The following is a 23,706-nucleotide window of genomic DNA, read 5'->3' as shown; positions in this document are numbered from 1 at the left end:
CACATAGCATGGTATTATTTATTATCTGTGGAGTTGTTGAAAGTGTGATGTTTGTGGTCACAGTTCTATATATTTTGTGCGTCTTCCATCCCGCCAAGGAAGACCTTCAGCACAATAGAACCATCAGCAACAATTTCCTTGGTCAGAAGAATTCAATCTAAGATTAATTAGGGTACCTACGACTAACCTACGACTAACTAGTAACAGACGTAGACCTTGAACGGCGTATATGGCAGGAGGTGCCCTAGGCTCCTTCCGCATACAGACATCAACACCTTATGGGACTCCCTCGCCCTTCTCACTTTCATTCCCTCTTCTTCCTCTTCTGTAATCAGTCACTCATCGTCCACGGTCATTATAGCCATATTGCATATCCGACCATCGTCTTTCGTTCACTCCATACGTATCATCGCAATGGCTCTGCCCACTCCACCCCAGTCGCCCGCCATGACTTCGACAGCACCCATCCCCATCCCGACTCGCACGGCCACGCCCATCCCAACCATTCTGTGTACTTCACCTCCACCAGATGAGTCAATGGACTATTTCGGATCTTTCGCCGGCCTGACACCTCTACTTCCGCCGCCTTCTCCTCCGTCGTCATCCTCGCCGGAGTCTGAATCGAGCACTTGCACTTTGTCCGGCCCTCATACCCCTCTTACGCCACTCACACCTCTGAGTGACAGGAACATCAATGCCAACCTCCGGCCGGTCAATGCATTCTTGAAGCCACTTGACGCCGGTATCTTGAGTGACAGCGATATTAGCTCTCTTGACCTCGGACCGGCTCATATTCGCAGTGAGACCCCGAGCCCGAGCCCCAGTTTGGTCGCCAGCTTGAGCCCGCGGCCAAGAGTCACTCTTGACGGAAACTCCCAAGAGGCTCAGCCGCTGTTGCCGGATGGAAACCAAGCAGTTCGAAAGAAGCTTAAGCGCCGGGACATCGCCGAAAAGGAATGGCATGCGCGGGGCCAGAACAAGAGGCGTGACGAACCGAGGACTGATTCGTCCATGTCTTTTGACTCGCTCTTTTCGGATTCGGAGGGGAGTTCCAACCTCGAGAATGTAAATCTGGAGCGGACGGCAAGAGATAATGAGACCAGGGCGAAGAGTCGAAAGCCGGTCGTTGCGTATGCTTATGCTGGAGTGAGAAGGTCTCCACGACGGGTATGGCACCGTTGAGCCATGGACTGTGGTTATGACATTGCGGGTATTCGGGACTTCCAGGGTTTATTGTGGTCAAGGAGCGTTTATTGTTCTCGCACATCTGTTGTTTCAGGGAGTTCATTGCGGGACTGGCATGTATAAGAATGCTTGCATCAGTTTATGGGTTGGATTCGTGGCATCTTTATGCATAGATAGCCTTTAGGGCTCGATGGCGAATACATTCTAGATTAGACGTTCCACCAACTATTCCTGACCGTCAGCTTCAGTTCCTTGAGTCGTTAATTGGTTGCTTAGAGGATTATAGCCCTCAATATTAGAGCTAGAGCATGAAAATGTGGTTCTCAAGAACTCATCTATTTGCCACCTCTAGGCAGACTCATCCTATACACAAAGACACCGACACTGACACCATCAAGGTCTCCCCCATGACCGCTGCGGCGACACATTCTGCTCTAGAATTGCCACGCCACGCCACGCCACGCAAAGCTTTTGTATGCACAACCGGAAAGAGGAAAACAGAAAAAAGGCAAGGCAAAGGGTGGGTATAAGTAACCCCCCACCATAAACAAGACGAGAAGTAAAAACAAATGCAAGCAGAAAGACGGCGAAGCGATATTATATGCATCCCGCCTGGGTCCGCGTACATACATACTAATGCAACCGTTCAACTGACCATAACCCTGGGTTGCCGTTCGTTGCCTGCTTTGCCACTCATAGGCAGACAGACAGGTATGCGAGAACCCCATCTAAGTAAGCTCGATCATCCATTCGTTCATGTTCATTGCATTGCATTGCATCGCATCGCATCGCATCCAAAAATCAGTTCGGTTCGGCTCGTTCATCGAAACAGGTTAAAGACGTAAGAAATCTAATCAAGTCGCTCCTCCCCATCAACACGCAGTTCCACAATAGGAAGTTCATCGTCGTCGGGATCAACATCCGCATAAACATTCTTCACATTGACATTCGTATCGACGTCGTCATCAACATCGACAAGAGGCGGCAGGTCCGTAAGATCCGTCGTGTGATCATTATCGATATCTAGTTCCAGAGGCGTGCCGGGACACGGGTTCACGGAGCCCTCGAACGGCGGACTATCCGCGAGCTCGGCCATGCGGTAGTCTGAATCCGAGACGTTCCCGCCGCCGACAGCCTTGTTGGAGTCGTTGTCATCTGCTGCGTCCTCGTCGCCGTCGAGGTTGATGTTCAGTGCATCGTCGTGGTCGTCGTCGAGGAGGGAGCCCGGGAGCTCAGTTGCATTAATCTGTGAGAGGCCATGAGCGTGAGAATGAGAAGTGTCCGGAATTCGACTGAAGGACCACGTTGACGAGTTGTGGAACGGGTTGAGACTGCCGTAGTCGCCATCTCCATCATCATCGTAGTTGAAGTTTATGTCCATACCTGTGCCGAAACTGCGCTCGCCGTATGCGGGGCTGTTGGAGTAATCCGGGAGATTTTCATCACCACCGTCGTCATTCCTGCTCTTCGCTGTTCCGATTCGCAAACCACCATCTCCCAACTGGTGAGCTGCTCCGACTCCGGCTAAGGCGCTCGACGACCCATTGCGGGAGGAGCCGCCGAGACGCCGGCCTTCCCCCGAGGGAGAGGGCGGGCGCGATTCACCCTGCGAGTCGGACTCGCTGCCGGGCCGCGTGGACGATTCGGTGATTTCTTCGAGGATCTTGCCGCCTAGCGGGCGGTCGGAGCGGCGGCGGTAGAAGAGGAGGTAGGCGGATGATGTCACGGCGTTTTGGGGGTCAATTGGTCGGGAGACGGATGAGTCTGGGTTGTCAGTACTCTGTGCATTGTTTTCGAAAGTAGACAGGACGCTTACCGTTGTATTCGTTCCACTGGCCAGTCATAAAGTTCTTTGCGTATGCTGTGTAATGGCCTCCTCCTAGACCGCCGTAGTGGTTGTCCACGGCGAAGAGATCGTAGATCAAACTCTTATCCTCCTCAGGGGCTTCCACTCGGCCGGTTAGATCTAGACCCTCGACAGGGAAGTCGACCATGATGTCTAGCTTATCGCGGAACCCACGGCTGGCGCTGAATCTCTTCAAGTGCATGACAAGGATGTCCGGCGTTTTCCACAGCTCGAACTTCTTGCTGGCGCGCCGATGCTCTTTACAGCGCGGGCAGTACCACGCGTCGTTCTCTGAGAGGATTTCCTCCTTGTTGAACTCGTCCAGACACTCGTTGAGAGTGACGCCCTTCTTCTTGCGCTGTTTTCGCAGCTGACGCCGGCTGGTCAGCTCTGGGTCTGGCATACGTTCGATGTTTGTCCACGTGGGAGCGCCGCGAGGGCCATTGGGGTCTCTATGGTCACCACTGAATAGAGCTTCGTAAGACTCGTCGGGCCAGTCTAGTACGATGGCCTCGCCAGGGTTGATAAGTGGACGTTGGGCCTTGGGCTTCGGCGTTGTTGTCCGCGTGTTACCCAGCACGTCAATCCCGTCATCTGACTCTTTATCGTCCTTTTCTTCAGACGATTCGTCGCTGTCCGACTTCTCTTCCTTGACTGTGGGTTTCTTCTGAATGCGCGATGTCATCGAGTTGTACTCTTTGTTCTCGTCTACGGATGAGAAGCCAAGAGGAACGGCCTCGTTCGTTCTCGCAATCTTGATGTCGAAGAGGCTGTGGAATCGCGCGGGCACAGAGCTCTCCAACTGAGGAGTGGAATCTTCTGTGATATCTCCTTGATCCGCATCGCGCATGGACACATCCACCATGCCTTCCTCGCCATCGACAGACGCTGTCTTGATTTTGGAGTCGGCGGACTCGGCATCGTCCTCATTCATGACCACAGTATCCGAGTCTTCTTCTGTTTCTTGTTGTTCTTCAACAACCTTCTCGTTGAGGAAGTCCTTGGTTGTCATTGTGGCAACCTCAGCAAGAATCTTGCGCAGAATAGCGTCGTAATCCGTGGCCTCCTCTCGATTGATAATGACATATGAAGGAACGCCGAAGAACTCGCGCTGTTTGCGGTAAGCGGTTTGCCGGTGGTGTCGGTTGAAGACCGAGATAATCATCCGGTCTGCCTTGGGCGAGTCAAAGCTCGGCACCTCCTCGTAGGATGATCGGCCATAAGAAAAGTAGCTACTTCTTGTAGGCTTGTCGGGGTTGTAGTTTGTTGGCGCTGATTCGACCTCAAACACACCAATCTCGTCACCATCACCAATCTGGCATTCAGCCATTGAACTCGTGTTGTCAAACATCTTGTAGAACTTGTTCTTATAGATTTCCGACATGACGAGCCGCTCGGGATTGGTGTCCGTTTTCTTGGCGACCAACTCCTTGAGCGCCTTCACGCTGGAGTTCTTGTCGATCTCGACATCGATAATGATGGGCTTCTTTTGAAAGGGGAAGAAGTAAATCGACTTGCTCCAGAGGTTTTCAATCGGCAACTGGAGTGTGAGATTGTTGAACGGGTCGAAAATGATGCTGACTTTTTCGCAAGTCGGGCAGACAAGAGTCGACTTGTACATACCAGCAAACAAGTCCGTAACAACGGAATCGTTCCGAGCTTTGTAGATGTCCCAGCATTGATCTGCAAACTCCTCTAGTGCTTTCCGGTCATGTACCATTTCGTCCGTGGAGTCGGGCTTCTCAATGTATGGCTTCTTCTGAATACGGTTCAAATCCTCCTGAAGGCCGTCAAGGAGGAAAAGGAGGAATTCCTGCGAGTCTTGCTGGCCGTATCCTGAGAATGCCGGACCGTAGCGACCAATGGTATTCTTCAAGCCTCGCGGCGCAAAGGACGACTGACCAGCCGGGTCATACATCGTGCGCAGCAAATTGGCGTATGCCTTGGCCACGTCGCCGTTGTGGGCTAGAGGATTGCTGGGGTTGAGGTCCTTCTTATAAACGTCGTCTTCAATTGTCAGTAGCGGGGAAATAGCGACCTAGTAATGGGAAGGCACTCACTCAGGAAGTAGTAAGTCAGTTCTTCTACGCTACGAACACACTGCAGTGCAGAGTTCATGTAGCAAGTGTTGCCCAAATTGCTTAAACCGGTATTACCGCGGGGCTTGCCGTCTTTACGGGTTTTTCTGACCGTCTCTGGTGCTGGAGATGACCGGCCGCTCGCTGTCGGACTCTTGTTTTTCTTGTTCGTCTTTAGGTTCCCGGTCGGCACCCCAAGGCGGCTTAGGGTCTTGCTAGACAAGTCAGATACCCATTCAGTATTGCTACCAGAAATAGGTACGCTCTCTTCGAGAACAACTACGCCGCCATCGCCAAGCCCTGCGAGATCAAGCGTCATCTTGCCGTTGTAGTTGGCATTGGCCGACTGGTCTTTGACGCTCAGTGACTCTCTCTGAGTTCCTTCTGAAAGGGAGAGGAATGTATTGAGATCGAGGTTACAGCTGTTGCCGACATTTGACACAAGCGGAGAAAAAGGCGCTGGGGAGTTGCTGCGAGATGCAGCTGGCGTGATGGCGGCAGACCCAGCGGCGCTGCCCAAGCCACCTAATATTCTCCAAACACGAACCTTGCACGAGGTGTCAACATTCACCAATTCCTTCGCGCGTCCTAACCAGGTCTGGAAATTGGTGTGTCGGCTGGCAAGGGTCTTTACAGGCGGTTTGTTTTTCTCTCTCAGACTTGCTGGAGTAACTCCTCCCTGCGGATTCGAAAGCTTCAGAAGGGTGTAGATAGGAGGGTTGATTTCGTATTGAATGTTCTCCGAATCGCCTGATGGGACGGTGTTATGGGCGTAGCGAACGATGGCTGGTGACTGCTCGGCCAGGCCGTACCATTGTATAATTAGATCCCAGCCCTCCTGAGGTATGACCTCAAAGTCTTCGCCCATTTGTAGGCCCGGACGCAACGGGATGAACGGCCCATTGCGCTCATCCTTGAAGCCTGTGTTCACCGGGTCGGTAACAAGGACGAGGTCCGAGTTGTCGACTTGTCCAATCTCGCCCTCCAGAGCTGTCTTATCCATCTTGTCCGCGTGAGTTGAGCTCCGGGCAAGAACCCGCTTCAACCATGACATCGAAACGACGTATCCTTTTTGGCCTTCCTTCAGTGGCTGCATCATGAAACATGTTACCCGTGCGACCTGGTCATCATAGGAAGGGCGCTCTTCGGGCGACACCGAAGCTTCCGTCTTTGTAGTTTCTTGTGTGCCGGCTACAGGGGCGGTATAGGTCGACATGCTAGACGGCGTCTGGTAGGCGTTGTCGGACGCAGAGTTTCCATCATTCCCTGAAGAGCCATCCTCAGAGCCAGTCGTATCCATCTGATCGGGATTAGCGGGTTGTGGTTGCGAGTCCTTCGCGCCCGGTCCGCTGCTCATTTCGACATCCTGCTCAGCCTCGGGCGCTGCCCGCTTCGCAGGCGAGGCAGATCTGGCATCGCGCCCGGTCGGAGGGACGACGTCATCTTTCTTTTCTGAGCTCGACATATCGGTCGCAGGGTCACTAGCGAGACTCAAACCCGCACAGGCAGCCGAGGGCGAATCGTCGGTGCTTGTCGGGGAATCCGGGGTTGGCAAACGAGCGGTGTTTGTCTGGGGCCGATTGCCCAGCACTTCGTCCTGCAGATGGGCGGGGATGTAGCGAGGAGGAGGGGAGGGAGAGGAGTCGCCGGAGGTGGAGGGCGGGCGAGGACCAGAGGGCGAGCGAGAGGATGCGTGACGTCTTCCGGCCTGAGAGGCAGAGGCAGACGACAAACCCGGCAGGGCTGCTGGTCTGCGAGGCTCCGCTACCTTGCGGCGCTTTGTGGAAGACGTCGTGAAGCGAGCCGCGCGCGTGGCAGCTCTAGGTAACACGATGGAAGGGAAATCAAGGCGAGAAAAGGGCGGATACTGGCAAAGACGATCCAGAGCCCCAGGAATCGAACACAAAGGAAATGGGCACAGGCGGGTTGCTGGTGAAGTCAGAAAATTGATCATTATTGTGGAATGGGAAAACCTGCATCCGTCTTACTAAGCTCCTAAGGTTGTTGGATAACTTCTTCAAGGTTCACTTCGTAATCTCAACTTTATTGTAATGACCTGACTACTTTGATCTTATTAATTTTGGATAATATCAACTGTTCTCAAAATGAGCTAACACTCCTGAAAATAACCGCCCAAGCTTCTGTTCCAGATTCCCAACTCCCAGTCTCATTGTTTATATGCAGCTGCCAGGCAACAGAAAGCCAACGTCAGCCCGAGCTCCATCCACCGGATCCTCCACTTTGTTCTTCGCAACTACCAGCGCCACATTTTTGAAAATTTGCAACAAAATGTTGCAGGGCTCACAAAGCAAGAGTCCGCATGCAGGTCCAGGTCCGCCGGCCTCCTTCCCAGCTCCGGCTGCAGCTTGTGTTGCACATTGAAAGAGAGCTGGCGTCGGACACAAACTACACCATTTGTTCCTATCCACGCGCACGGTTGAAAAACCTGGGCACAGGGTGTCATAAGCAGCCTTGAAGTCGAATGATTCGGAGTTGAGCCCGTCGAGAGGAGCTGTGTGGTGGCCTCGACATCTGTTGACGCTGGCACGTTGCTCTTTGCAGCTATTGCACATCACGCCCTGGTTTGTTTCTGGCTGGAATCCCGCAAGTCCGTATGTGAAGTCGTCACACCAGGGACATGGCTCCGGTGGGTTGAGTTCCTGATCGGAAACAAGTTGATCAGCCGCAGAATCCTGTGCTACTGCACTAGATGCCTGTTCCATATCACCAAGGTTCGAGCTGCTGGCGTTGACGTCAATCTTTTCCGCGCTTGAAGTTGCTGGGATGTCTAGAGGTATGTCGGTCATGGTCATTTTTTTTTCCCGTTCGACTCTTTGCTCTCTGGAGATTCGAGCTCATATACCTTCGCTGCAGAAGTTTCTTCAAGCGTTTGGTCATCAGGCGTATTGCCTGGTCCTCCGCCTGCTTTTGCTCCCTGGTCTTTATCCTGCGTTTTGTGTGTCTCCATGGAACTGTGGCCGTCACGATTCGCACCCGACTCTGCACCAATATTTGTGTTTTGGGGATTCAGCTCCGCAGGCGCGTCCTCCATGGCCTGGTCCTCCAAGTCTGCATTTAGGCTTTCTGGACTCTCGCGCGACTCCTGCACAGCCTGAGCCTGCGATGTCCCGTTTGCAAGACATCCATCCCCGGCAGATGCCTCATTTAAGGTGTAAGAAAAGGAGAATAAGAAGAATTAGAGCGTAGATTGGAGAGGATACGTCGAGGTTCACTCGTTGGTGAGGTGGTAAGAGGTAGGTGAGGTAGGTGAGATGGACTCTTTTTGTAGATCAGATTCAGGTCTGAACGAGCCAACACTGATGTCGTGGAGTAAGAGCAGAAGAAAAGCCTCAGTTCGATTTATTATTACTTTGATTTAACACGTGTAAGACGTCCTCATACATGCTTCCCCTTTGAAACGCGAGAAGAAGCCGAAGGTGAGCTTCCAAAGTAGATCCAGGAGATGCTCCAGTGAGAGTGATGTGAGAGCTCCCCTGAACAGAAAGTGAGACGAATCCAAAATGCCCGCGAAACGAAATTAAACAAAATGAGGGAAGAAACCAAGCAGAGAACTAAAGAATTCCACCTGCATTCCACCGTGTCAAATGAATATCCCCACTATGTCCCCAAACAATCCCACTCGGCCCAACCCGTTCAGCATGATACCGATACCCTCATCCAGTACCGAATCTCTCACTCGACATACTATAGGGCATCATCTCCATATTCCCCGCCCATGCCATGTCGACCCAACCCAATTCTCATGCAAACCGCTGGACCAAAAAACCCACCCCCAAATGCGCCAAGCACATCAGCGCTAAACAATTCCCCCATCCCCATCCCCATCCCAGTCCCCATCGCAGTCCAAATTGTCCGTGTCTCCATAACGAAAACGGGGAGACACCTCGCCCTCTCGCGTACTCCCTCGTGTCAGCGTCAAAGAACAACCGGTTAAAAACAGCCCAAACCAAACCCCGAATATGAGAACACAGGCTGGGAGGAGGAGTATATAGGGTAGTGAGCGGGGACTGGATTGCAGCACCCCCGCGAACAGGCAGGTTGTTAGTGTTAACAGGAGGAATATTGCTAGTGAGAGGAGGATTGAGAGGAACGGGGATGGACATATGGAGGGGTTGTTGTGTGTTCGTGGGTATTCGGATGGCGTTGGCGTTGGGGACGGGGTCGGAATCGGGGGAGGGGAGTCGGTTCTGTCTGGTGAGTCTGATGCTGCTGCTTGTGCCGGGTTGGATTGTGAGAATCGTGGTGAGGGTGAGATTGAGCGGGATGGTGCGTTCCGTGTTGTTGATGGTGATGATATTTGCGAGTGGGGGGTTGGGTTCGGGTCGTTCTGCTTTTCTCAGGCCTTGGTCAGCGTAAGGATGTCTTTGGTTATGGGATATGTACTGGGAGGTGAAGCACGCTGGTACTTGTCTCACCTACACCCACATCCAGGTTCGAGTCCAAGTTTAGGGTCAAGTTCACACTCTGGCCACGTTCCTCGTTCTGCTCTCGGTCTCCCTCTCGCCCTTCTGCATGCCCTGGAACCCGCGAGCAGCAGTAGCAGCAGCCGGAGGACGAGAAGCTAGGCCCACCTGCAGTAACCGAAGGAGTCGAGGGCTCCAGATCTCCGTTTTCAGAATCAGAACCATACATAATTTGGTAACGATCCTCTATAGGCAGGCTCTCATAGAATGAAAAGCGGTCAGAGTCATGATCATGGTCATCATGAGTTGGAATAGGAACTTTAGCGCCATCCTCAGAGGCAAAATAGCTCCCCGTGGGTGACGGTGTGATGCGCGCCCATGAACTGCCTAGGGAAGATGACTCGTTGTCGTTGTCGTTGTCTTTGGCATGGGCCGGGTAGGACCCTGATGCGGCGCTGGTCTCTGTAGGCGTTCCGTTGGCCGAAAAGGAGCGGGAAGAGGTGGAGGTTGGTCCTGAGACTGGGGTTTGGTTGAGCCAGGGACCCTGAGTATTCAGCCGTAGCGATGGGCGCCTTGAGACTCGGTCGTTTCGAGGAGAGGGCATTGGAATTTGTGTACTCCTAGATAAGGCGGCCTGCTGTAAGTAGGATGAAGTTGGGGGACTGGGGTTTGCTCCTGTCATGATGGGCAGGTAGGTTGTTCAGGGTCTTGATGTAAGTAGGCTCGGATTTAGAGAGACAAGGAGAGGCAACGGAGAGGGTGAAGACGGGAGGATTAGGAGATGCCGGAGTTTGTGGGCGGGCTAGACGACGGAAGTAGAGTCCGATAGAGTGGTTAGATAGGGTTTTGGGTAGACTCGAGACCACTAAATAGGATCCCAATTCCTGACCATTGCGGATGTCAGTCAGCACCACCATATGGTTGGCAGCATCCTATCTCATATAGAATACATACAGACGAGTCTCCAGGAAAGAGCTTTATGAACGAGCACTGAAAGTCTCAAATCAGCGTTTATACATTATTATAGATAGAGTAGGAGGGGTCTTCAGATATCCATAGTCCCAGTCATATCAAATCAAATAACCACCTGCAGCTCACACACGTCCGCCCAGTTCAGACAAACTTAGGTCTCATCTCACTGCAGATATCTACAGTGCATTAAAAAAACGTCAAACTCAAGGTCGCCATCCCATTCAAACCCCAACCAGAATAACAGTCCCAACAGCCCAAGCCACCAGAATAAGCATAAACACCAGGTACCCGCAGGGGACGGGGTCAGTGTTGAGGTCCTCCAGCCATTCGGCGAAGGTTCGTGTGCGATACGAGATGTGGTTTCGGTTTCGACTGGACTCGCCGCGGTGAGCATGGGCATGGCTGGTGCTGTCTAGGAGGGATAATTCGATTTGGCCGGTGGGGTCTGTTGCTGTTGTTTCTTCGTTAAACCGTGACAATGGAAAGAAGCGATGCAGCTAGGTGGGGGAAGAGCATACGGAGCGACTCCCCGGAGTCTGACTGCGATGGCGATGGAGAGAGAGAGGGAGGGTAGTCGGGGCAGGGGGCTGAGGGGCCCATTCTGTGACTGTGTCGCGCTCCTGCAGTTTATTAAGAGAGAAGATGGACGGTATACCACTTGACCCAGTATATGTCTGTTCTTCATAGGGTTGAGCATTAAGTTTGCACACCACCACGGCACCCAGAGAATCATTGACCGGGCGCTCCTTCTGTGCGGAGTCGACCAGCATCCTAAAACTGTACATCCCATGTACAGACACCAGAGTATGGTCATAGAGTGCTAAGCCTGAGCTGTGGAAGAAGCAGCAGATACTACTGCGAAACCACTTAGAAGAACCCAGGCTACTCAGTCGTTTACCCCGGTTGAGCACTATACTTAGCACTGCGCCGCCCCATCGGGATAGCAAAGACTGAAGAGGGACCTAAACTCCGGTAGGAAATGATCCGCCTTTTCAATCCATTGATGAGTTCTATAGACGGTGTTTCGAGCCGGAAGAGCGAGATACACAGGCGGAGAACTGTGGTCAATCTTAGGGCTCGTAAAGCGGGGCTTCTGGAGAGCTTTATGAGAGTTGCCTACGTGGCAAAGGGGCACGAAGCACAATCCTAGGATACTAGACTGGACTGGACTGGTCTGGTCTTAACTAGCGTCAATGGGTAATCATACGATCTAATGGCGATCAAAAACATTACCTCCCGAAGTCTCTCGTAATATCTAGCAAGTACATAAACGGAACCAAAAGAGTCACAGCCCAAAGCTATTAATAAAGAAAGAAACGCATACCCGCACTTCGTCCAGGCAACTCATCTCAAATAAATCAGAACAGGCTCCAGAAGCCAAATCAGCCGAATAAAACACAACAAGAGCAGGAACAAGACAAGAAAAAACTTCCATATCACCCTAGCCGTTTCCATTCACACCAAGCCAGTTTGCCAAAGCCACAAGGATAATCCCAACAAGGAACCCCGCCGCCGGAAAACCCACGAGGGAATAGGCCATGATGTACAAGAAATGAGCCGTATCATCATCAGGGGTGCGTGCACTTGTTTGCGGTGCAGGCATCCTTCCCCTCTCACGACATTGACATCCACAAAGGGGACACTCGGCCATGACAGTACCTATAGCACGCTCTCTCCCCCACTTGAGCGCAGCACGACAGAGCTCCGGAATGGATGTGTGAAAACCCCATCTCGACCTCTCCTTGGTTACCAACCTAGTCAACCACGCCTGTCCACCCGTCTCCCAGAACAATCCATCTTCAGAAACGAACCAAATTCCCTCCTGTGCTGCGCGGCGCCGTATCGCACGAACGGTGTCGAGGCCGCGCGATTCAACGAAGATGTACCGTGGAGAGGGGGACGCGGCCTCTTGACGTGGGTGCGCGAGTTGCCGTTCCTGGCGCCGGATGGTCGCCAGCGCGGTTCTGTAGAGGAACGGGAGGTGGGGAGCTATGGCTTCGGCTCTGGTCCGAGGTGAGGCTCGGGCTGAGACGGGGACTGGCTCTGGGGTTGCGACTGGGCCTTTGTGAGCGCTTTGATTATTTTGGGATCGCTGCAACATCGCTGAGGGTTGAGGACCAGAATCAATGTTAGACTGATGAGAGTCGAGGCTCGATTCAGAGTAGGACTCAAAAGCAGACTCGAACTCGGATACGGAATTGGGCTCGCTCTCAGACTCGGACTCAGACTCAGACCCAGACGAGGGCGGAGTCGGCGGTAGATGTGAGGGGTGGTAGCTCGTCTCAAAATCCTCCAGGGAGTAATCGGGCTCGTCATCAAGCTCAAAATCAAAGGCGCTATCGCTGTGAGAGCTGCTCAAGGCTGCGGTTTGCATCCTGTAACATCAGGGGCCGGATCTCCTGTCCAGGGGATGGAAGCTGGAGAGGTAGCAGAAAAAGTCCAGGGTGTAGAAAAGAAGATTCTGGATTCAGGCACGAATCCGGTTAACGTTGATGTCATTACATACCTAGGACTAGCATCAAGCCTAGGGCAATTGGATGGAAGAGAGATACGGGAACTCTAAGCGGCAGTCAGTTCCATCCTACCGTATAGATCAATCCCAGTAAGGATCAGAATAAACGAATAGATGGAGTAGAGATTCGACTCCTATAACAACAATAAGGAACTATTGCGGAGCTATCTGACCAATACTGATGATACTAATGCTCAACTAGGAGGAGCGAAGCCGTAGAATTGTGGTCATATGGGAACACCAGAAACAGAAGGTGCTCTCTTAAACCTACGAGGAAGGTATTCACGGCTTGTAAGGAGGGCCCTTTGCTACTGGACGAAAGCCGAATTAAAACAGGTAGCCCGCGGTCTAAATGTAATTCTAGATATCATAACATCTTGTAACAGGGCAGCGAATAGGTACCGCCCAAGACAAGTTACGCTTGGTAGAAGTAAGAATGCAGCAGTGCAATCGCCCAGCTGGAAACCGATATAAAATCGAAGATACGGCCAAACCAGTAACAAAAATGCAAGTATATGGCTCCAGATTGGGAGAAGGCGCATGAACATTTTTACAGCAAAAGAGCCATCCAGATGCCCATCAAATCGTTCACGATTCAAGGGGTTGAAGACCTTGCCCTACCCTGTCCGGTCTGAATAGTCTGGTTCGTTTACTATCGACAGAGGCAAGGTTAGCACAGCCCTACCGTAACAGCTCGTTGTAGAATGTAAGAACGTAAAGACAACATACCCTAAACCCCAGCGCAGGCTGCATCCGTTCCTGGCAACGACACCCGCAAGACTCGCACATTCCGCCTGTTCCTGCACTTGCTCCTGCATCTTCATCACGCCCACTCCCCCTAGCCTCTCCACTCCGATTTACTCTTTCATTTCCACCTCTATTACCCCCACGCCACCTCCATCTCCTCCTCCTTCTACCACCCGCCCCCTCGCCAGGCCGCGGCTCAATATAATCCAAAACCAACCTAGGCGGGTACCATCTCTGCACGTCCACCGAAGAGGTGGAGGAGCGCCGCAAAGCAGCTTGCCTCAATGCATCGTTCTGGTGGCGCCTGATAGAGAATTCGAGTGCATCCCGGAGGTTAGTGGCGACGTCTGGATCGGTTGCGCGGATGCGGACGGTGGTATGGGGTCTGTTGGCTATGTCTGGGTCTGGAGTTTCGTCTTGGGAAGGGTTTTGAGATTGAGCAGAATAATCGGCGAGAAATGGGCGGAGTTGTCCAGGTTGAGGTTGAGTATCGGTTTGAGGGTTGAGACCCGAATCCTGGGAAGAGGAGGAGGGAAACAAGGAAGCATATGAGGCGCGGAGCCGTCCAACTTGTCGTCTTATCTCGACTAGATCATCACCTATATTCCTGAATAGGTTCTGCATGCCTCCAAAATTGGGCTGGAACGGGCTTGGGTTCTCGTCTTCGTCTTCTGTGTCTTCCTCCATCTCTTCGTAGTCGGACGCTTCAGAGTCGCGTGACTCGGGCTGGGACGTGGATAGAGAAGCGGAGGATAAGTCAGGAAGGTCTGGTTGCAATGCCTCCCTGGTATAACGAGAGGGTAGAGTCCATGTTGTTAATGGCATTGCCATCCGGCGGTCCATCGTGATGAGTTGGATTGAGGAGTTGGTAGATGTTGAGACCAGGGTTGGAGATATGGTTGAGACTGAAGGAGGAAGAATTAGCAGAGGAGAAAAGAGCAAAAGACACCCAAAGCCGACGTAATAACCTATTAAGCTTTTAAACAAGAAGCCAGAACAATCTAGACGCAGACAAGAAACCCAAGCCAGTCCTCCAGCCATAATGCACCCCACCCATCCATATCAAGCCATGCGCAACCAATCCGGAACCGCCCTCCCCTCAACCCAACGCCGTATAAACTCTGCCTCATTCCATTTCATCCCACATAGACGTGACGAATTTACTAATCCTTCAGCTCAAAACAACAACACAGCAGCGCAACCGGACAAAGAATAATCGGCCCGACAACCCTCCAGACAATGCTAAGGACAACGCCAGTGACCTTCACGGCAATCAGGATAGGCGCGCAGACGAGGCCAGCCGCACAAACAAGGACTGCGCCGGCGGCGACGCTGATCGGTTTGAAGACTTTCTTGAGGGATTTGAGGAGGCGGTCGCGTTTGCTGTTGCGGGGGGGTTCTTCGGAGTCTGTTGCTGCAGCTGGAAATGTGAATTAGTCCAAATCTGGGTGGAAAGAGGAAGGATAGGGAGAGGAAGGGGAAGGTCAGCTCACCGTCCTGGGCTTCTAGATCGCTGGCTGCAGAGGAGGGTTCCGCTGCTGCGGTCTTGGGCGTGGAAGCGGACGCTGGTTTGTTGATGGGGTTGATAGCTCCCTTTTCGCTGTCGCTTCCTTGAGAGGCTTTTCTAGCCTTGGAAAGACTCTTGAGTGCTTTGGAGATGATAGCCATGTTGTTGGTTGCTTTTTGTTGTTCGTTGTTATTGAAGTAGATGGGGTAACTAGGGCTGGGTCGTAGATGGACAGGAGTTGTATAATGAAGAGAAAAGACGACACTGCGAGAAAAGTAGGCGAATTAAGTATCGCACTGTCAGAGAGCGTGTGCGATTCTTTGACTTGGCGTCATAGAATTAACCTCCTGTCGCTGCGCCATAAAGACAAAGGGGGTCAAGAAGCTGAGACATTGCTCAATGCGCCGACGCTATTCAAAGAATCAAAGGCTCCTACGCATACGAAACACCCACCATCGAAAATAGCTCTCTACAAGGAGCCATATAAATGGAAAAGAGGGAAAGCTCCGGGAACGAAATAATAATAATAATAATAATAATAATGATAATAATAATGCTGGAAAGACCAGCCAAGTCAGCTGGGAGGTTGTTTCGGGCAGTCACACACCACCATCGGGTTTGAGCAAGCCTTTCATTTGTAGTTTCAGTTCCATTCACTCTCGCCCCAATGACCCGTCTTGCTAGCGCTCATGGAAAGTATCGTTCGGTCATGGTCTGTTCCTACACCACCACAAGCCGGACTAAGATGACACCAAGGTCATTCCCAACAACTAAGAGCATGACAGGCATGGCAATGAACAAGTATCGGACCCATAATCTATTTTCGAAGTTTGCAGCTTGTGAAGTCATAGGAATTTGCTTTCTAAAGACCATCGCCAGTCCGTATGTCTCAGCCAGCTTGCATCTTTCGATGGGTAATAATCCACCTCGGGGTTCCGCAGAACAACAAGTTCTGACGGAGGAGAAGACCATGTGTAAATGGTATTGCCACTCGACGTGATAATGGTATGCGACGTTGACGTCTTGCCGGACTCAGGAGAAGATCTTTGTCGTCCATTGTCCCGCTGATTGAGGAAGACCTTGAGCCTGGCCGCTTTGCCATATTCAGCGACAGCTAGTCAGCTACTAGAACTTGGAAACACGAAACAAGGGGGCTAGGATTGAGTCCTCAAGCCAGAGTTGAAGAGAGAATCATGGCCGCAGAACGGTGAAGATGCTGGGTTCCGCTCAGTCGCAGGTCCCAGTCTACGGAAGGAGCCATCGTGAAGCTGTACCTATCAACCTAGGTATCTAGTCCTCCCCCTCGACTCCAGCCGCCACCCAACTCAAATTCTCCATGACAATTATGGTTAACAAAGCAGCAGCCCCCAACCTCACCAGGACCAACCCGTCTTTGAATCCTACCAAATAGCCCACGAGACGACTCCGACAAATATGCAGCCGATGAGGAAGTAAACTAGTGAAAATGCCACTCGGGCAGCGCGTGCAGTTGCGGCGGGGATTTGACATTGGGGTTTTTATCCGGTTCAGGGTAAGAGCCAGCTAGCTAGTCTCAAAACCTTGTACACATATCGCCTTACGCAGAGGGCCTGAGGAATCGGGGCTGACATTAGCTGACGTTGAAGAACTGTTGGATTTGATGTTGTGCCTGAATCTGGCTGTCTCCGCTTCAGGGCGGACGTGATCTGGCCCGTGTTGCGGCTCGAGCTGAGTAAGGTACTTGACCTGGACTTCAGCTGTGTGCTTTGCTGTCGGTATCCATATTCCTGACCGGAGTCGAGAGAGTCATAAGAAGGTGAGGACAGAATGTCGAAGCGCAAGGCTCTGGGTCCCTTGGGACGTCGTGCATCTCGATGGGGATGGGGATGGGGATGGAGGATTCCCCCGGGTCATTGGAGCAAGTGTTGTCGTGCATGGTCGTGGGATGCTGAGAGAGCGGAGCCCAAAGCAGAGGATACGGAGGGAAAACGTCAAAGGTTTGATGATTATAGAAGAGAAATAGAACTTGGAGGATGAGGATCCTTGAGTAGTCGGTCTTACCGCTGCATAGAGTTTCGGAGCCATCTTCCTGTTGCAATTCAGGAAAGAACCTGTTGCTCTACGGACTGTGAGGAGAGAGTCGCAGGGCGTTGTTTAATTGCTAGTTATAAACTGCTATAGCCAGACTACTCAGTGAATGAAGGATCAAGCAAGCAATAGAAACAAACCCCGTCGCCAATAAACCCCAAAGTCACCCATCAACCAGGAGAAAAGGCCCCAGCTTAAACACATACATTCAAGTAAAGCAAAACCGACCCCGTCCTAAAAGAACCCAAAGGTAAGGTCATGTAAGATCCATCCCAACCAATCATGGACATGCGACGTATAAGCGTACGCTGTTCCCTCCCGAGCCGGGGGTTCCTTGCCAGTTTCAGTTCCCTTGCCAGGCTTGGCTTTGTTCGCTGAACTTGGCGCTGGCGCTGGCAGTGTGTCATTCGTGCCTGCAACTGGTACCGGTGTAGGGTGTCGAATATGGTCCAAGCCCTGCTGATGCTGATGCTTCTTCTTCACCATGATCGTACCGACAGGAGCGCCAATGCAGACTCCGAGTATCACGAGGACGATGAGAACGATAACCCAGCACGGGGTGCACCGTTTCCGTCCCGACGGTGTCCGTCTTGTGGAGAGAGATCGTAAAACCCCTGTCTGCGTCCGGCCCAGAGCTGGATCTATAGTGTCGGCATTGGGCGTCTGCTCGGAGTCTGTGTTGTTGGTTCCGTGCTCTAGATCAACGTTAGGGTCGAGCTCTGCGTATGGCGGCAGCGTGGTGAGGGATGACTGCGCGCAGAACTCTGGGTAGGCGGAGAGACCGTGCATCTCGATGGGCGCGGGCGTCTTCCCCGGGTTGAAGGGTTGATCCTGGGTCTCCATGTTCATGGAACGCTCAGTGAGGAGGCCCGAAGTTAGAGGTCAAAGTAGCTGTGCAACCTGTAGCTCCTGACGATAGAGAAGGTAAATTCAAAGACGCCATGCAAGCGGCAAGAGAAGCAGAAAGGTTAGTTAAAAGCAAACTCAGAATGACGCGGCGCCGGATAGAAGTTCCTAAGCAGAGCCCTCGACTCGGTTCCGGTCCCAGTCTATTTCCGAGGAAGATTTTCGTGGGACTGGGTCCTATCACTAGATCATTATTCTGTAACTTATCACTTATGTTATTGAATAACATATAGCATACTGGGGTGAGGCCGTGGAGTGAGATGGGATTCTCGCCGTACCATGCACAAACGCAAGACTGGACTCATCGTTCACATCCAGGCCCAGGAATGCCGAGGCGCACACCTCCGCCCGTCGGCGTCTTTCAAGTGCTGAAGGTCGTAAGTTTGGTTGTAGACTTTCCTGGAATGAGAGGTAGGAGGATGTTATGGCCGTGCATTGTCAGGCAGGGTTTGGGCGTATTATAAGTGGAACGAGAGAAATGATAGATAGGAGCGAGGAAGACACTAGTATCAGATTCAATAGACAGGCATGGAGACCTATAAACAATCTGAACCCCGAGATTGCCCGTCGAGAACTCATGCAGAAAGCAAGCTGAGCTTCCGGAGGTGACTTCCTGTCTCAGCCTCCAGTTACAGAAAGCCAGTCGCTTTAGGCATATCACCTAATTCTAAAAGGGAAGACAATCTTCCAAACCAGATCAGATTATTAAAAACAAAAACAAATCCCCCCATGAACCTTGGCCATTTCTGGACAAACCTCTCCCCCTCCCTCCCTACCCCGCCAACTCCACCACACACCGGCCTCATTTCACATCAAAAGTCTTGGGGTAAAAAAGACAAAGGAAAAGCGAGACCAGGGTGCCAAGGACAAAAGCGAGCACAATCAATTGGCAAAGCACGGATAGGCAGGTATGGATACCGGCACGGAGCCACTCCCGTTTCGATCTCGGACGGGGCTGGGAGCCTTGAGTTTGAATCCGAGATGATAAGGATCCCAATCGACCTAAATCCAGGATGCACTGGTCAGTGTCGGTTAGTCCGCAGGCTGTAGCGGGGCACATACCTCTAGCGGAGGACAGCGGGCGATCGGAACCAGGCTCATCAGGGTTGCGCAGGGTAGTCGCTGATGAGGTGCAGGACTCCGGATATCTTGGGAGGTCGGGCATTTCGACGACGACTTCGCCCGGGATGGGTCTTGGAGTCGTGGGGTTAGGGCTCGTTTGGTCGTGCATGATCGATCTGGAATATGAAGCGAGCGCGGATGGGATATAGATACTGCCTTAATCAAAGGTAGTTGGGCTAGAGTAGAGAGTAGAGAGCCCGAATGCTAGCCTCTGGTGGTAAAGGAGTGAAAGTCGTAGAGAGATGGAAATGGGAAAAATCAATCTCAAGGGCAGTTTTCCGGGCTTCGCTTCCGCACCACACTCTCTAATGACTTCGCTCCGGACTCGTGACAATCCCATAGACCAAATCCGCAACTAGACCCAACATGAGACTTGCGGCCGAGCCGCAGATACACCGCCGATGCCATCTGTGATGGTGATACCATTCGTTGTAGCTGGGATAGCCTGCGTATCCGGCACTCCCAAGTAGCGTTGGGGATGGAGGTGGGGATGGTGATGGCATCGATATACGTAGGGCTGAGGGGTTGCTCCGCTTCTGCGTGGCTCTGGTGCTGATTGAGGCTCATAAGCTACTTGCGGCTCATAAGGTGGTCGTGGTAGATGCTCGTAGGGTGGCGGTGATGGAGGTAAGGAGCGAGAATCGGAATATGGTAACAGCAATGGCTCTCGTGGTTTCTTAGGCTGTAGGTCGAACGGTACTACTGAGACTGAGAGTAGGGTTCGCCATGGAAGTCCCCGAGTTCGTAGAAGGGCAGCTCGTGCAGCATACTGATACAGCAGATTCAATCCAGATGAAATTAGATTGGAGATTGGAAGGAGAATATTGACTGAACTCCCCAAAGTACTTAAACTAGTGCAAGTGGATGGTCGGACGGTGACAGCACCTATCCAAAGACTTCCCATCCAGTCAAAATCAAACAGGCAGTCTCCAACAGTACATGGACGAAATCAAGTACAAAGCACAGCCCTCAATGCTATAATCCACAGGGGGAAAACCGTGCAGAATCCTTGATGAATATCTACTGGATGAAAAACCCCCTTCGCTTAGACCCCGCGGGCGTCCAGAAAGCCCTTGAGCCTCTTGTAGACCCTCTCGATGCGTTCCCTCTTCTTCTCCTTCTTCTTGTCTTTCTCCGTCTTGGGGTGGAGGATTTTCTCGCGGGTTAAGTCGAGCGAGTCGCGGTGGTTGAGGAGGCGTCTCATGTTGGCGCGAACGTAAGTGTCGGTGTCGGGCCCTTCGATGTCGGCGTATCGATTACCGTGCTTCTGGAGATTTCGACCATGGTCAGTTCTCGTTTGATCGGCTCTCGGTTGGTCCAGGGGCGGAGCTGACGGAGGAGGAGGAAGAGTTGTTGTCGGTGTCGGTGTAGGTGTCGTTTTCAGAGGATTCGGCCATGGTCGGTGGGACTGATTCGGCCATGGCCTTGAGGTGCCCTATGTCGTGAAAGAGGAGGCTGGTGGAGGAAACTGGGACATGGGCGATACGGCACCGGATGTCTGTTCTGTCGCGGGTTTCTGGGACGACAGGAGAAGTGGAGGTGAGGTGGATGATTTGATCGAGAGGGGAGAGTCTGTAGAATGTGGAGCTATCCATGTTCGCGGCCATGGTCAAAGACATGACGAGGTGTGTTGTACTTGATATAATAAGTTGTAGTGCTTTGTAGCAGTTTGCAGGTGAAACCGGTAGATGAAAGAAACATGGAGGAACTGGGAATTCAGCCTGATTCTGGGGGGTATAAATACCACAAAACGACCGTGGCCAGTCTCAACATCCAATAGCCACATTCCTATCCAGTAGAGGACTGCGAATAATTCCTGACCATGGCCTACAGTCTTGCTGCAGCACCAGACACACATTCGGACCAGGGTCGAAGTGTAACTACGTCCATGAAGAATTCCTAGCCAGCAGAACCATTAGCAGCCACGTTTCTAGAATTGACCATGCCCGATGTACACATTCTCGCCCTCACTCGTGGCAAGCATGTGCAAGTGGAAAAGCAAGGACAACCGCATCCGCACCAATAGATCTCTACCCCTAACTCGACCAGTGTCAGAAGCCGTGTGTTCCCTCAGAAGGTTCCTATTTATTCCGAATGGAAAGGTTTAAGCTCTCCCCTAATGCGAAATTACTGAGCGTTACCCGAAGAGCACATGTCTACAGTAGGCAAGCATGCTCTTTCTAACAAAGCATGGCAGGAAAGCTTAATTCAGCCCTAACTGCGGGTCCACGATCCACGAGTCGGCACATGGCATGTGACGCGTGGCCGGTAACCACTGTCCGCTCCAATGGTAGCTTGCACTTTGCGTAGTCTAGCTAAGTTTTGTTCGTCAAGGTTTTCCGGGAAGGGATTCCGGTGGCGCAGCAGGCTGGACTTTCGGCCGTGAGTTGGGGCCGCGAAATTCGTGGTGGCAAGTTCGATGGGTGAGCAATGATATTGATGGAGAGGATGCAGTAGCAAAATGAAATTGCGTGACTATCAGGTACATCCCGTAAATATCATTCAAAGAGAAGTACGTCGGATAGGTACTGTATGTACCTCAAGGATATCCACTACAAAAGCCGACAGATGCATACATCGATAAAACATGGCAACGATATGCTGGGCAATACCTCCAGACAATACAAGGTAAGCCCTCCAATGAATAGAACAAAACAAATCCCTCCCTCACTCCCGCCCCAAACCAGACAAACAAATTCAGGGACCAGTACCCCACCCATATAACTTCAACCCCCCCCCCCCCCCCCCCCCCGCCCTAGGCCTCAGCTAAATCACGAACTTCCCCTTACTACCAGTACTCTTCCCACTCCCGTTCGGGCCCATCAGACTACAAAGAACAGCAATCACAATCCCAATCCCCACAACGAAAGCCCAGCAGAGTAAAATAAAGCCAAGACCTAGCTGCATTCATAAAGAGGATGTTCCGGCCACGGCGACGATCAGCCTTGTTGTATGCTGGCGTAGGGGGATCGGCGCCGTCGGGGGAGTGTTGCTCGTAGAGAGGGAGGGCGTCGTATTCGAACGTGGAGGGGGCGTTGTCGAGGTTGGAGATTTATACATTCGAAGTATCTCCGGCTGTGGGCCTGTTTCTGTCTCTGTCTCTGCTGGCAAATAGGAGTCCGGCTATTACTGCGCTGGATACGGGTTCGAGTCCGAGTTCATATTCAGATTGCTCAGATGGCTGGCTGAGGGTGTTGATGGTGGTGAGGGGAGATGCAGTGTTGAGACTGAGGTTGAGGCTGAGGCCATACCGGGTGTTGTGGGTGGTGTTAGCGACGACGGTAACAGTAATGGCAACGATGTCCTTGGACGATATCGATGATGATGGGGATGACCAGTTGCAGCGTCTACCGCTGGGCGAGCGAGCATCTTGTCCAGGTTGAGTATTGGGTTGGTAGGACTGAGGGCATTGTTGTCATGAATGATGCGGTCGATGCCGAGGATTGTCTCTCTGACTTCGACTTCCCCTTGTATTTCTCTTTCTCTATTCCTTCCTCTCTCTCTCTTCCTCTTCCTCTATCTCCTCCTATTTCCCCACGTCGACCCCTTTCCTCTTCTATATCACTGCGAGTTTGGGAGGTGTGCATCGCGGAGGTCTCGTCCGAGGGACGGTATTTGCATTTCATAACTATATTGGCGTTTTCGTCGGTTTTAGATATGAGAACAGAGACGGATGATTAGTAGGTGAGTAGAAATAAGCTTGCTCAACAGTATGAGGTGGTTGGTGTATGGTAGAATGCGTAGATATAGGTGGAAACAGATCTGGGAGGGGAAAGGACAGAACAAAGAAACAGAGAGGTTCTCGATTCGAGGCGAGAAAATGACACAGGCTTAATACTAATTTTTCTACTTGAGTTTGTGAGGATGTCGACTATTCCTAGCCAGAGCTTTCATGATGATGTCTAGCTCGGAATCGTCGACTTCAAACTGTATACTTTGGACGCATGGGAAAATCATGGCTAACTTTGGGTGGGGCCGTAATTCCAAACCACATGGCGGCTACATGGCATCGCATGGAATTCAGGCTCTACGTGGTAGACTCGTGGTAATCCGTTCTATAATTAGGTAGTAACTTGATCCACTTATTAGAAACAGCTACCCTGAACAGAAATGCGAGCTGTAGAGTATCATGTGCTATGCGTTGAAGATAACTCTGCAAAGTTATGACCCCGTTGCCCATCGCTTCTCCCAACGCCAGTAACAGAGAGAAATGGAAAAGAGAAGAGAGAAAAGAGAAAAATCACTGCTGCAACGGACTGGAATAAACCAGCGAGAGAAAAAAAAAAAAAAAAAAAAAAAAAAAAAAAAAAAAAAAAAAAAAAAAAAAAAAAAAAAAAAAA

General features: G+C 51.8%; 9 protein-coding genes across 9 annotated transcripts; 2 read left to right on the top strand and 7 right to left on the bottom strand.

Moving 5' to 3' along the window:
* Positions 1–414: 414 nt before the first annotated feature.
* Positions 415–1,182, top strand: BDV17DRAFT_286988 (uncharacterized protein; the record flags this gene model as incomplete). Its single annotated transcript, XM_073761059.1, has 1 exon — positions 415–1,182. One exon carries the CDS (start codon positions 415–417, stop codon positions 1,180–1,182), a length of 768 nt encoding a protein of 255 aa, XP_073620150.1.
* Positions 1,183–2,035: 853 nt separating this feature from the next.
* Positions 2,036–6,574, bottom strand: BDV17DRAFT_279081 (putative ubiquitin-specific protease UBP12; the record flags this gene model as incomplete). Its single annotated transcript, XM_073759654.1, has 3 exons — positions 2,036–2,949; positions 3,002–5,038; positions 5,092–6,574. The coding sequence occupies 3 exons, from the start codon at positions 6,572–6,574 to the stop codon at positions 2,036–2,038; spliced, it is 4,434 nt and encodes a 1,477-aa protein (XP_073620149.1).
* A 604-nt stretch (positions 6,575–7,178) lies between these two features.
* BDV17DRAFT_251592 (putative C6 finger domain protein) lies at positions 7,179–8,068 on the bottom strand. The gene is made up of 2 exons (XM_073756441.1): positions 7,987–8,068; positions 7,179–7,903 (listed from the first exon to the last, which is right to left on the bottom strand). Exon 2 carries the CDS (start codon positions 7,830–7,832, stop codon positions 7,284–7,286), a length of 549 nt encoding a protein of 182 aa, XP_073620148.1. The 5' UTR covers positions 7,833–7,903; positions 7,987–8,068; the 3' UTR covers positions 7,179–7,283.
* A 1,297-nt stretch (positions 8,069–9,365) lies between these two features.
* BDV17DRAFT_106549 (uncharacterized protein) lies at positions 9,366–10,566 on the bottom strand. The gene has a single exon (XM_073753780.1). The coding sequence runs from the start codon at positions 10,213–10,215 to the stop codon at positions 9,499–9,501; it is 717 nt and encodes a 238-aa protein (XP_073620147.1). The 5' UTR covers positions 10,216–10,566; the 3' UTR covers positions 9,366–9,498.
* BDV17DRAFT_106557 (uncharacterized protein) lies at positions 10,506–11,387 on the bottom strand. The gene is made up of 3 exons (XM_073753781.1): positions 11,161–11,387; positions 11,024–11,125; positions 10,506–10,956 (listed from the first exon to the last, which is right to left on the bottom strand). Exons 1-3 carry the CDS (start codon positions 11,288–11,290, stop codon positions 10,727–10,729), a joined length of 462 nt encoding a protein of 153 aa, XP_073620146.1. The 5' UTR covers positions 11,291–11,387; the 3' UTR covers positions 10,506–10,726.
* Positions 11,388–11,788: 401 nt separating this feature from the next.
* BDV17DRAFT_251585 (uncharacterized protein) lies at positions 11,789–13,368 on the bottom strand. Its single transcript, XM_073756440.1, has one exon. It carries the CDS (start codon positions 12,877–12,879, stop codon positions 11,947–11,949), a length of 933 nt encoding a protein of 310 aa, XP_073620145.1. The 5' UTR covers positions 12,880–13,368; the 3' UTR covers positions 11,789–11,946.
* A 1,559-nt stretch (positions 13,369–14,927) lies between these two features.
* On the bottom strand, positions 14,928–15,432 carry BDV17DRAFT_286985 (uncharacterized protein; the record flags this gene model as incomplete). The annotated part of the gene is made up of 2 exons (XM_073761058.1): positions 14,928–15,184; positions 15,258–15,432. 2 exons carry the CDS (start codon positions 15,430–15,432, stop codon positions 14,928–14,930), a joined length of 432 nt encoding a protein of 143 aa, XP_073620144.1.
* Positions 15,433–15,945: 513 nt separating this feature from the next.
* On the top strand, positions 15,946–16,292 carry BDV17DRAFT_251584 (uncharacterized protein). Its single transcript, XM_073756439.1, has one exon. The coding sequence runs from the start codon at positions 15,981–15,983 to the stop codon at positions 16,269–16,271; it is 291 nt and encodes a 96-aa protein (XP_073620143.1). The 5' UTR covers positions 15,946–15,980; the 3' UTR covers positions 16,272–16,292.
* A 1,280-nt stretch (positions 16,293–17,572) lies between these two features.
* BDV17DRAFT_286984 (uncharacterized protein) lies at positions 17,573–18,181 on the bottom strand (the record flags this gene model as incomplete). Its single annotated transcript, XM_073761057.1, has 1 exon — positions 17,573–18,181. The coding sequence occupies one exon, from the start codon at positions 18,179–18,181 to the stop codon at positions 17,573–17,575; it is 609 nt and encodes a 202-aa protein (XP_073620142.1).
* Positions 18,182–23,706: the final 5,525 nt, after the last annotated feature.

The sequence above is a fragment of the Aspergillus undulatus genome (assembly GCF_047715775.1).
Source record: "Aspergillus undulatus strain CBS 261.88 unplaced genomic scaffold BDV17scaffold_3, whole genome shotgun sequence".
In the NCBI taxonomy this organism is placed as follows: Eukaryota; Fungi; Ascomycota; class Eurotiomycetes; order Eurotiales; family Aspergillaceae; genus Aspergillus; species Aspergillus undulatus.
Note: the sequence above shows the minus strand (reverse complement) of the source record. Positions and strands in the feature narration are given on the sequence as shown.